Below are 12664 nucleotides of genomic sequence, written 5' to 3' on the forward strand. Positions count from 1 at the left end.
AAATGGGATCTCATAAAACTGCAAAGCTTCTGTAAGGCAAAGGACACTGTGGTTAGGACAAAACGACAACCAACAGATTGGGAAAAGATCTTTACCAATCCTATAACAGATAGAGGCCTTATATCCAAAATATACAAAGAACTCAAGAAGTTAGACCGCAGGGAAACAAATAACCCTATTAAAAAATGGGGTTCAGAGCTGAACAAAGAATTCACAGCTGAGGAATGCCGAATGGCTGAGAAACACCTAAAGAAATGTTCAACATCTTTAGTCATAAGGGAAATGCAAATCAAAACAACCCTGAGATTTCACCTCACACCAGTGAGAATGGCTAAGATCAAAAACTCAGGTGACAGCAGATGCTGGCGAGGATGTGGAGAAAGAGGAACACTCCTCCATTGTTGGTGGGATTGCAGACTGGTAAAACCATTCTGGAAATCAGTCTGGAGGTTCCTCAGAAAATTGGACATTGAACTGCCTGAGGATCCAGCCATACCTCTCTTGGGCATATACCCAAAAGATGCCTCAACATATAAAAGAGACACGTGCTCCACTATGTTCATCGCAGCCTTATTTATAATAGCCAGAAACTGGAAAGAACCCAGATGCCCTTCAACAGAGGAATGGATACAGAAAATGTGGTACATCTACACAATGGAATATTACTCAGCTATCAAAAACAACGAGTTTATGAAATTCGTAGGCAAATGGTTGGAACTGGAAAATATCATCCTGAGTGAGCTAACCCACTCACAGAAAGACATACATGGTATGCACTCATTGATAAGTGGCTATTAGCCCAAATGCTTGAATTACCCTAGATCCCTAGAACAAAGGAAACTCAAGACGGATGATCAAAATGTGAATGCTTCACTCCTTCTTTAAATGAGGAAAAAGAATACCCTTGGCAGGGAAGGGAGAGGCAAAGATTAAAACAGAGACTGAAGGAACACCCATTCAGAGCCTGCCCCACAGGTGGCCCATACATATACAGCCACCCAATTAGACAAGATGGATGAAGCAAAGAAGTGCAGACCGACAGGAGCCGGATGTAGATCGCTCCTGAGAGACACAGCCAGAATACAGCAAATACAGAGGCGAATGCCAGCAGCAAACCACTGAACTGAGAATAGGTCCCCCGTTGAAGGAATCAGAGAAAGAACTGGAAGAGCTTGAAGGTGCTCGAGACCCCAAAAGTACAACAATGTCAAGCAACCAGAGCTTCCAGGGACTAAGCCACTACCTAAAGACTATACATGGACTGACCCTGGACTCTGTCCCCATAGGTAGCAATGAATATCCTAGTAAGAGCACCAGTGGAAGGGGAAGCCCTGGGTCCTGCTAAGACTGAACCCCCAGTGAACTAGACTATGCGGGGAGGGTGGCAATGGGGGGAGGTTTGGGAGGGGAACACCCACAAGGAAGGGGAGGGGGGAGGGTGATGTCTGTCCGGAAACCGGGAAAGGGAATAACACTTGAAATGTATATAAGAAATACTCAAGATAATAAAAAAAAAAATTAAATTAAAAAAAAAAAAAAGAGTTGGACTGAGTGTGAAATCCTGGATTTTCTGGTGACCTATGTTAAAGCCCTGGGGCGAAAGCAGACCCATAATGGATCTATTTCTGAATTGTTCAGCAGTATTGGAGTTTCAAACAGCAGTAGTGGTACATGCATACAATGAGGCCAGCGACTCCTTCTGCATCCAGGAGGGCATCGGTCACAGCTTTTGTGGCCTCTCAAAGCACACGGGAGAGCGAGATCTTCCTTGGCCCGCTTCCAGAAATCTCTAAGGAGCCAGTCCCATATTGAACCAACATGGAAACTTCTTACGGGCTCTGAGATAAAGGATGAGTGAAAGCCCCAACCCTGCATGCCTCTTCCAGTTCTGTCCTCAGGAAGCCATGTCTCTCAGTCAAGGCTTTGCTCTCCATTCTAAGACCACAGGCTGGGGACTACACTGCTTTTACCCATTATGTATAACTTAGTACCTATTTGTGCTCAATTTACTTATAGCAGGAATAAGCGGGGAGAGAAGTTCAAGCCCACTGCCACCTTTCTTCAACCTCAGTTTACAGGCCTGCAAAGCCAGGAGCTAGCTTAGCCCTCCAGGGTCGCTTTAAATCAGACACTGGTGATGATGGGCAGGGTGCAGGGGCTGGGGACTCTGGACACTGTGCTCAAGGCAATGACGGAATAAGTTTAGAAAGTCACAAGCCTGCTCAGGAAATTTTGCTACTCTATGTATTACTTTCTAGCCTTGGGTTTGGGTTCCAGAGTTTAGCACTGAGCCTGGAGCATAGTAAGTACCCAAAACACTGGACTTAACACTGAGAAATTAACTTCTAACTTAGCTATTTTTTTCTAGACTCTCTGAAGTAAAATACCATATGCTGGAACAATACATTTTGGGACTGGGATGTGGCTCACTTGTTTAGTATCTTGAGTTTGGGGTTCAGTTTCCAGCATGGCATAAACTAGGTATGGTGGATTATGCACGTCTTCTCACCACTTGAGAGTTGAAAGCAGAAAGGTCAAGAGTTCAAGGTCATCCTCAGATACATATAAAGTTGGAGGCAAACCTGGGAGACAGGGGGCCCAGCCTCAAAATAAAACCACAGAAAAGTGTAACCTTGCAGTTCAGGAAGAATGGAAATCCAAACCCAAGGCCCTAGTAAAGCTTTGTAGAGCTCTACTCCCTCCCAGGTCTCCAGAGGGGACCCTTCCTTACCTCTGCGGGATCTGGGCCCAGGCACTCTTTGTCTTATGGCCTTATAGCTCTGACGTCATATCCAGCCTTCCATGGCCATCCTCTTCATGTTGTACTGTCACTCCCCTGTGCATATCTACTCTTACCAGGCCACCAGTCACTGAACTGGAGTCCATCCTGTGACGTCATTTTACCATGTCTCCAGCCAGATAGCTCCTATTTCAAAACCCAGCCATACCCATAGGTGTGGTGGGGAGCTGGACTCCTGTGTATCTTTTTAAGCACCACGATTCAACCACAGCAACCTGTGTCACAGACTTGTGACATGCGGAATGAAATAAGACACAGATACAACTGTCTTGAGAAGAGAAAGTGTTGACACAAATTCAGGGCTGGGAACTTGGCTGGGGCTTGAGCCTGGTGCTTTCTCCAGGAAAGTGTCCGCAGACAGAAGCCCACTTTCGGGGAGAGAAAATGGATGAGATGAACGGTCAAGAAATCGAGGTTGAGGCACAAAAGACAACCCTGTTACCTTCAGGAGTCACCTGGGTCCAGTTAGGGTGCCTAAGGAAAGGAGTGGCCATCTGGGCATCTAAGAGTTGAGACCAGCGGGCAAGGCATGCTCATCCCCAGAGCCACCGTGAGAGAACCCAAACCACACATTCTCTAATCTCTTAAAACTCCATGCCGCTCACCTCTCTGACCTCAGAGGTCACTTCATGAAGAACAGCTTTCAGAAGTGCCAGGAACTTCTCAAAGGATCGACGTACAGACCCAAGGACACCGCACAGGTTTTCTGTTTTTCTCCCTTCTGCTTTTTAGGATTAATTCCAGAAAGAGGTGCGTCCTGGTTGATTACAAAGCTCAGGTCTAAATTTCAATTCTGGGCTGAAAAGTCATTTCTCCTCAAGGTTTGAATAAATCATCCAATCTGCTTTGGTCTCCACTATTTTCAGCATTTCTATTTTCGTCATTAATTCTGCCTGCTTAGGACCCTGAAGTCACTGAGCCTGTTTGTGACTTAATTTGGGATGAGTCTGAAGCAGTAGGCACAAGAAATGGTGAAAAACAAACGAGGGGGGGGGCTTGAGCTGATCTGACAGAGTCACCCACAGGGGACTTCCTTCTTTGTGATAACCATGATTCTTTTGGTTCCCCTAGTCAGGCAGGGTACAGAGTCTGAAGGGCTGGGCTGTCTATGTTCTGGTAAACATAGCAGAGACTCCTGAGTGGTTTCAATTTTCATCCTGATTTGTCAACATTAAAGTAGGTTGACTCTGTATTCGTGTAGGGCCTTGTACTAGAAGACAATGGATGCAGCTAATTCATCCTGCTCCCGTCTTTGCTTTGTATGCTAGGAAGCTCTGGGCTAACAACATATTTGAGTTAAAAATATCAAGTTGTTAGGGGCTGGAGATAATGGCTCAGCGACTGAGCACTGACTGCTCTGACAGAGACCTGGGTTCCATTCCCAGCACCCACATGGCAGCTCGTAACTGTCTGTGACACCCTCACACAGACATACGTGCAGGCAAAACACCAATGCATATAAAATAAAAATAGATTATTAAAAAAATTACCAAGTTGCCCAGGGTTCTGTTTTGTTTACCCACTGCTATGGACAAGCTGCCTACAAGATGAGTGGCTCACATGACTATTTATTTTTATCTTTCATGGGTCAGCAGATGGACAAGACTTTATTCAGTCGTTTGCCTAGGGACTTCTGGGTATTGGAGGTGGTGTGCTCGTTCATCTATCAGCACCTGGGCTGGCACAGCTAGGCTGAGGAGAGACCAGCCACGCATCACTCTCGCCCTCTACGTGACTATCGTGGGCTTTCTCACCGAGTGAGGTGATCACGGCATCCCTCACACCGTACCTGGCACCTCCAAGAGGACAGACTTCCCACAGCACTCTAATGGGGCTGTGGCTCATGGGCGGAGCCATCCTTGGAGACCAGTGGCGGGCGTTACATGTGCACCTTTTTCTGTTTTCCAGGATCTTGCAAATCATGCATCTTTCTCTGTGAGCTTTAAAGTGAAGTTGGTGAACACACACAAATGCAGGCAATGTGTTTCTCTTATCCAGGGCCTGCCAATGTGCCCTCCACCATGTGGGCATAAGAGGCCAGAGCAGCCGCTGTGTTCCAAGTCTTACAGACGTGAGGACTGAGGTTCAATAATTATTAGAGGCAGTGGTCAGCTGGGCCTCGGGAAGGTGTCTGCCGTGGCATCCCATGTTCCCCTACAACTAGTGAAGAAGTGGCAGAGATCCAAGTCTGAAATCCACGTGGGACCTCACATTCTGGGCAGAGCCTGGCTACCTCGTTAGTCCCTCACAGCACGAGTCTGATATACTGGTGGGGGAGCACCAGGCCTTGTGTAAAACTGCCCTGAGTGAAACAGTGGCAGTATGCTTGCTGAGCACACACAGCACCCTTTGCTCAACCCCCAGGCCCACGATGATACTAATAACTAATAAATAAATAAGGGCCCGGACTCAAACTGGCTATGCCACCTTCCAGCCGTGGGCCTGGGACTTTCAAGTACCCTAATTTCTTCATCTGTGAAATAAGATTGATAACCGTGGCGGCGCCTGCCTCAGAGGCTTGTCATATGGGCTCACTGAATAGGTATATCAAAGGGATGTTTGATAAGAATGAGGAAGACTTGCCTCCGTGGGAAGAAGTAGGGAGAGCTGCTGCCGAGAGGACCCAGGTCTTGTTGAGCCTTCTCTGCTTTCCCGGGTTTGGTGTGGAGCTTGTTAACCAGTATCTGCCTTGCTACTGCTGTTTTCTTTGGCTTGATAGAGTACATTCCCAATAAACCAGGAGCCCCAAATCCATGCTAATGGCTGCTGGAGGACTGCAGGGTCAGTTACGAAACAGAGCCGTGACGTGTAGGCACATCCTTTTCCAGGCTTTCTCGGGAGCGTTCCTGTATATCTCTTTTTGCTGATTTGTCTGGCACTTTCTCTGGCTACAGATCAGTTTCCCCTTTCATTCCCCAGAACATCTATGCTCAGCCTCAAGTTCTCTCCACTGCACTCTTTTTCCACACACATGCTCTCAACTCACGCACTCTAAGATACCCTTACCCTTACAGATCCAGGTCCTTGGCTTTCTGCATCCTGGGTACCTTGCCTGGATGCTCTGGTAGTTTCTGCGCCCTCTAAGCCTGCAATGTTCCTCTATCCTATCCTAAGTCCCCATGAGGATGGCCAAAGAATCGGACAGGAAGGAAGCAAGATAGGGCTCTGGACACCTGCATCTACCTGACCCGGGATGTTCAGCCCTCAAAACTCTTCAGTGGTCCAAGAAGACCAGAGAAAATTTCTCCCTTTAGCCAACCAGTACTCTGCCCGAACAACCCATGTGCAGGGCAAAAACTGCCGTTGTGAGCTGCTCTTGGTGGCGCAGGTGCTCCTGACCCAGGAAAGGCTTGGCAAAGGGAACTTGCCTGTTTCTCCAGCTCAGGGTGAGGGAAGAATTGAGCTGAACACGCACCTATGCAGAAGGGCAAAGAGCCAAAAATAACTAGGAGCAACGACATTTCATTTGACAGGCCCAGAAATAGAGCTCATTCCGGAGCATACCAGGGCTCCAGCCAGAGAGATTCCGAGACCTTCAATATCCCCCTCCCTCCAAAAAAACCACCAGGATTCCAGCACTCCAGCCCTGCCTTTGTGCTTCTCAGAGCCAGGCTCTGTCGTCTCAGGAAATACTGACTGGTCATGGTACAAGGTTCACGAGGAGTTGAGGATGGAATCTGGTAGGGTGGTCTAAGGAAGGAGCAAGGGGGAGTGGCAAGAAGTGGGAGGGTCGGAAACAAAGAAGGCCCGGGTGAGAGACTCCAGGGATCACCAGAGGTGGAAATACCAAACGTGAAAAGCCACCTGACTTCGGATACAGCCGCCCCGAGGTCATCCATCTAAGGCAGAGAGGAAAGGCCATGATTTCCCTTCCTGGGAGGGCGGCCTGACTCACAGCAAACTCCTTTCTGTTTTTGCCTCCTTCCCTTCTGTTTTGGTCGGAAAGGCAAATGTTCATCATCGACCCTTTGAATAACTGAAATCGCAGAAAAGAGAAGGGAACCCAAGTGTGGAAACGGATCGGGAGATAACATGGGTGGGAGAGGAAAAGAGGCAGGGAGGGAAGGAGAAGGACAGAAAAGCAAGCAGACATGAGAGGATTCGGTGGGTGGGCTGCACATGAGGCGTGTGGCAGGCATATATACAGCAGCACTCAGGAAACATGCACTGCTTTCCAAGACACCGTTTTATTTGAGGGGAATAAGCTGCCACCCAAGCAGGATCTGAGGCAGAAGTGACCAGTGGCTACTACACAACTGACTGACTGCCTGCTTTGGAGAGGGAGAGAGAAGGTGTGTTGGCTTAGTTGGGTGTCAACTTCACGTTAACTAGAGTCATTGGAGAGGTGGCAGCCTCAACTGAGAAAAATGCCTCCATAAGAGGCCTATAGGGCATTTTCTTAGGAATTGACGTGGGGAGGACACAGCTCATCTGGGGTGGGGCTACCCCTGGACTATTGGTCCTGGGGTCTATGAGAAAGCAGACTGAGCCAGCAATGGGGAGAAAGCCAGTAGGCAGTACTCCTCCATGGCCTCTGCATCAGCTCCTGACTCCAGGTTCCTGCCAATTTGAGTTCCTGTCCTGACTTCCTGTCGTGAACAGTGCTGTGGAAGCGTGAGCCAAACAAACCCTTTCCTCCCCAAGTCACTTTAGTCACGGTGTTTCACAACATTAACCCTATCGGAAAAGAAGGCTTCCTAGAGCCACCGACTCCCTGGACCCTGGAGATTTATATAGGAGGGAGTCAGAGAAGAGACATGCCACAGTTCAGAGTGCCTTTCCACCTCTTAATGCCCAGGGGTTATGTGCCTCTGTGGGACTAGATCTCTTTTTGCTGGGTACGCTCTTTGCCTGGGGCATAGTTTCCAAGTGTCCTCATGGACCATACTAGGTCAGAGGTGAGTTCCTACTGACCCTTAGCAGGAGAAGACAAAGAAAAGTTGTGAATTCTTCACAAGCAAATTACATTATAGCTAAATGATTATCTATCTATCATCATCATCTATTTCTGGTGTGTATGTGTGTGTGTGCAGATGTGGAGGGCAGAGGTCAACACAGGGCATCTTTTGTCACTCCTCCATCTTTTGAGACATGGTCAGTGCATCAGTGAACCTGGAGCTCCCTGCTTCGAGTAGACTGGATGGCCAGCAAAGTCCAAGGCACCCCCTGTCTCTGTTCCCCAATGGTGAGGTCTCAGCATGTCTGGCTTTCCCACGACTGCTGTAGTTCCAGACTTGTACAGCAAGTGTTCACCCCCGAGCCAGCTCCCCACCCTGGGAGTTAGTTCTCCTCTTCTGTCACAGCGTAGGTGCTGTGAATCGTACCCAGACCATCGGCCGAGCTGCGGAGTCGGTATCCTGTCTGTGTTCTAGACTGGCCTTGTGTTCTTGCTCCTCTTGCCTCAGTTTCACAAGTGCCGGTGAGACAGGCATGAACTGCCTCTCCTCTCTACCTCCCCCATTCTCTAATTAAAAAAAAAAAAGCCTTGTCCTTTGGATTAAATGACGTTGACAGAACACTTTTAGACTTTCCTTCTCTAAGTGTTTTTTGCTCATCAGGCTTGCTGATGTTAAACCACCTCAGGGCTTGAGAATAACTGGTTGAGAGACGGTTCTTGCAGAGATGAGCAGGGCTATTCATTCCCCATGGTTCTAGATCCTTGGCTTCTTCTCCCACTGGGTCACCTGAACTCCCTTGATTGCCTTGGTTTTGGTCAGGGTTCGATAGGGGTTTGCTCCTCTCTCCCTGTCTCCTTAATGGGGAGATGATAAACTATCTTACTTTAAGGTAGGCACAAGGGAGGCCAGATTCAAACAGCCTCCTCCTGGGGGCCTTTGTATTTTAGTGGAGTATAAAAACTTAATTCAAACCGATGAATTGTGATGATGGAGTTTCAAGTCCTTCCACAAGGCAGTGGGGGAAACAGATCTGTTTCCAAACAAGGAGCTTTCTTCTGAAATAAAGCCACACCCTTCAGGCAATCTAGTAGAGCAGAGCCTTGAGTAATAAGTGATTGTGTCTTCTAGACCCAAAGATCGCTGTGTGAAGAATTCCTGACTTTTCTCTGCCCCTTTCCAATATAGGGGTCATCAGGCAAGTCCATTCTCACTCCCTGGGCAGCAAAAGTATTCACAGGTCATTTTAGAGGAGCAAACTGTATTTAGGTCAGTTTTCTGTGCCCATTGCTCCAGATAGATGTTCCTGCCCACTTCTGAATACCTCAAGAGTGGGACAGTACCCAGAGTCGCAGAAGACAAACGAATACATGTCTGGATACAGAACACTACGTGAAGTATGGCCCAGCTCCAGTGGGACACCTCTGCATGGACTACACTTGGGAAAATGCAACTGCCTGAAGCTGACAACACTGACCATTTGGTCTCCCTGGGGATAGAAGTAATCTGGGCTCCCCAAAATAGGACAGAAACTCCAAAAAAGCCCAGAAGGCAGGTGGACACCTACAAATTCTGTCTTGCCTCTGACACCCTCTTTTCTTAAACAAGCCAACAATTCCTCATACACATATATTAACAACCTAATGTGGTGGTCCTTGCCTGCAGTCCCAGCATTCAGGAGGCTGATGCTGGAAGATCTCAGGCTTCAGGCCAATTTGGGCACATAGATTCATGGCCTGTCTCAAAAGAGGGAAAAAAGAAAGAGGGAAAAAAAGGAGAAAATCAGGGGGAAAAATCTGTGGAGTATTTTTTTTTTCTTTTGATGGAAAAAATACAGATGGGATCTGGGACAAAGCCACCCCATCTTTTGTTCCCTTGGACACTAAATGGAATAAATAGTTCCCTGCATCACAGAGGAGAATTTTAAGTGCTTTGTCTCTGTGGAAGTGGGACAGGCATCCTGGCAACATCTGTCAAACTTCCCAAGTGCTTTATTGTGCCTGCAGCTGGCTAGGCAGTCAAGCATCCTTCCTGTAAGCCAATGGTTCCGAAAGTGAGACCTCCCTGATTTTGTACTGTCACCCTGAAACTCACTCCCCAGGAGGCTTCTCAACACTATCCAGGGCTGACTGAGGCAGAACTCAGGGGCACCCAGCCATCTGTTTGGTTTGCTCTCCAGGTGCCTTTAACCAAACTAAGGTCTGAGAGCCTTCTAGCTGTGATTGGCCTACAACTCATAGGCAACCTAAGAAACTAAAAATGAGCAGGGAGTCCCAGCTCTCTGCTGATGTCCTCACTGTAGCCAGGTCCGTGAACCCCCACTGGCATGACTTGGACCACAGAAGTGACAACTCCTCAGGGAAAGGATTGTGCTCCGTGACTTCCAATCTATTAATAGTTCCCAACCACACAAATCCACACCAGTGCCAAAGGGACAAACTTTTCAAGATGGGTTAACTATCCTCACAGCAGTTTTCTCAGCAGCAAGACAGCCAAGGACTTCTCGGAACTACAGGGCAAAAACCCTGAATTTCTTGCCCTGTGCACGAGGCCCACCTCAGCTGCGACTGGCTACAGAACCAGGTCTACTAGCATCGGTCCCACCCTGCCTCCCCAAAGCCTAGGATGTGTCCTGATTTTCAAAAGGGCTGTTTGCGCACTTCAAGGGCCTCACCTCCTTTCATTTGGGGCTTGGGTACGATTGTACTGGCCTAATTAATTCGTTTTCTTCATGTCCAAGTGGAAGCCACAGCTCAGGGATGCAAATCAAATACAAACCCGCTCTGGGCGCCAATACTCCGGACAATTAAAACAAAGAGCGCAGAGGCAGCAGTGGCTACACCACACAAAACCCTGGGGAAACATCCAGAACGCGTCGCCAATCAGGCGGCAGGGTGGGGCACAGCCTGGGCTCTAAACGTGCAAGCAGGAAAGCGGCCCCAAGCCCTGCAGGTGGACAGGTGGAGGTTGGCAGGGGTCAAAATCCATCCCTAAGGATTAGAAACCAAGCTGCTGCAAGGCTCAACTCCAAGAAAGCACCCTCGGCCCCCGCCCTGCCGGAATGGCGCCCGGGCCACCACTACCCCTCCGCCCCCAAGCCACTAAACAAACCCCGCTGCCTAGTGCCGGGACGCGAAGTGGGAATGAGCGGCAAGCAGCAGGGTGGGCACCGGCTAGAGATACGAGAGGGAGAGATGGAGAAGGGAGGGAGTTAGGGAGAAAGGACGTGGAGGAAACGGAGAAAGTGGGGAGTAGAAGGGGTTGGGGGGTGGGGGTGGGATCGCGGACTGCAAGGGCGCGGAAGGGGCGGAGGAGGGAGCAGGAGAAAGAGATGGGGGCGGCCGAGAGCCCCACGGACCCGGGGGCGAACAGCGGCCGAGGGGCGGGACCACGCGGTCCCCACCTGTGTGGGCGCCCACAGCCCGGAGGGGTGGACGCCGTGGGTTCGGAGGGAGCGACCAGGGAGGCGGGCTGGGCAGGGAGGCCGAGGGAGGGAGGGGACGGGACTGCGAGCGGGGAGGAGCCGGCGCTCGGTTGGGGCTGCGGGGGCGGCGGCGGGAGCGGCGGTGGCGGCGGCGGCGGCGGGTCCGGTGGCAGCGGCAGGTGGCCGGGCGCGCGGCGGGCCGCCGGCCGGGGGCGGGAAGGAAGGTGGCGCCTCGGGCGGGGGCCGGTCCCTGCACCAGGTGACCTGTTCCGGCCGGGATCCGGGCGGCCTCGCCATGCAGTGGCGCGGCGCGGGGCTTTGGTGGCCACGGCGGCGACAGCAGCAGCAGCAGCAGCCGCCGCCGCCGGCTTTCGGTCCCCGGGCCGCAGCCATGGTCCCCCCGAGCGGCGGTGTCCCCCCGAGCCTCGGCGGCCGCCCTGCCAGCGCGCTGCTCTTTCTCTGCTACCTGGTGAGCGCCGGACCTTATTAGGGTCCTTCCTTCTGCGCGGGCCCTGGGGACAGGGTGGGGGTGGTCTGGGACCCCAACCGCAGGAGGTAGGGACCTCGCCGCGACTTTGTCTCTTTTCCTTGTCACTGCGCCCCGGGCGCTCCCAGCCCTTGGGATGAGTACCCGGTGCGTGGACCGGACTTGCCGGCTACTCTCGATAGAGTCCATTCCGCTTCCTCGCTGCCTCGCTGGAGACCAGGGCTAGGTTCCCCTAGAGTACCCTTCTTGTCCCCAGCAACGCTGGACCCTCCCTACCCTGCATTCTTTTCCCGCCCCTTGGAGTGTGGCTGTCCGGCCCTATCCCCACCTGTCCTGGGCTTTTCTTTCACCTTCTTGAAGCTCCTTTCCTTCTTGTGCCCAACTTCTCCTTTTCCTGCCCCCCAACCCCGACCCTCCTTTGAGTTTGCATCGGGTCCTTCCGGCCCAGACGGTTCTGTGCCACCGCACCTCGCGTTTCCAGAGGCTCTTCAACTCCTTGGTCACTCCAGCCAAGTTGCGGGTGCCAGAAAGAAATCTACTTTGTACCACGCTTACCGCCAGAGTGGTGACTTTAGTTGCGTCTTGAACGTTGTCATTTCAGAGCTGCGTTTGGCTTATGCACATCAGTTCGCAGTTTACACACTTCTTGCCTTCTGTTAGACTTACAAACTAGATGGCAGTAACCTATTTTAAATACCACAGAAATGAAGACCCTCAGAGTAAGGTGAGGAGATATTTCCCAGTTCTTTGGATGACTTGCTTTCTCCCATTTGTCCCTGAGTTCTAAGCAAATAGTAAATTTACAGAAGGCTACACCCTTGCTGCCCAGCCTACCTTATGTTCCAGGATCCTGCGATCGAGCTTAGGTTATCTCGCTATATATTACTGTAAATAAATGAAAAGGAAAATGCTGAATCATGAAACTGATGTAATAGGAAATTCACAGAATGCTAAAAAAACAAGCAATGTCAATGTCCTGAACCCCATTCATGTGGCGCTGCCAGTGTTCGGATCCCAGTCTTCTTCAAAGCTCATCTGCTGAGGGGATGCTGACAGGA

The 12664-nt window shown here is 50.4% G+C and overlaps 1 protein-coding gene and 1 long non-coding RNA gene across 7 annotated transcripts in view; one reads left to right on the top strand and one right to left on the bottom strand.

Moving 5' to 3' along the window:
* Nucleotides 1-12475, bottom strand: part of LOC148001364 (uncharacterized) — a 39692-nt gene extending 27217 nt beyond the window's left edge. The window contains exons 1-2 of one of the 2 annotated variants that reach the window (XR_015637044.1): nt 12441-12475; nt 12162-12290 (exon numbers count right to left, since the gene is read on the bottom strand). This is a non-coding gene — a long non-coding RNA (uncharacterized LOC148001364). Of the gene's footprint in view, nt 1-12161; nt 12394-12440 lie in introns of those variants that run through there. The other variant, XR_015637043.1, reaches the window with a different exon arrangement.
* Nucleotides 11261-12664, top strand: part of Sel1l3 (SEL1L family member 3) — a 107167-nt gene continuing 105763 nt past the window's right edge. For 4 of the 5 annotated variants that reach the window (XR_015636708.1, XR_015636709.1, XR_015636710.1 and 1 more), the window contains exon 1: nt 11386-11588. Coding sequence is in view for 2 of the 5 variants with exons in the window: in XM_087583802.1 (XP_087439928.1) it covers nt 11415-11588 (174 nt within the window). In the remaining 3 variants the exon portion in view is untranslated. 5 annotated transcript variants of the gene reach the window in all.

This window comes from Rattus norvegicus, chromosome 14, assembly GCF_021556685.1.
Source record: "Rattus norvegicus strain SHRSP/BbbUtx chromosome 14, alternate assembly SHRSP_T2T, whole genome shotgun sequence".
Classification (NCBI taxonomy): Eukaryota; Metazoa; Chordata; class Mammalia; order Rodentia; family Muridae; genus Rattus; species Rattus norvegicus.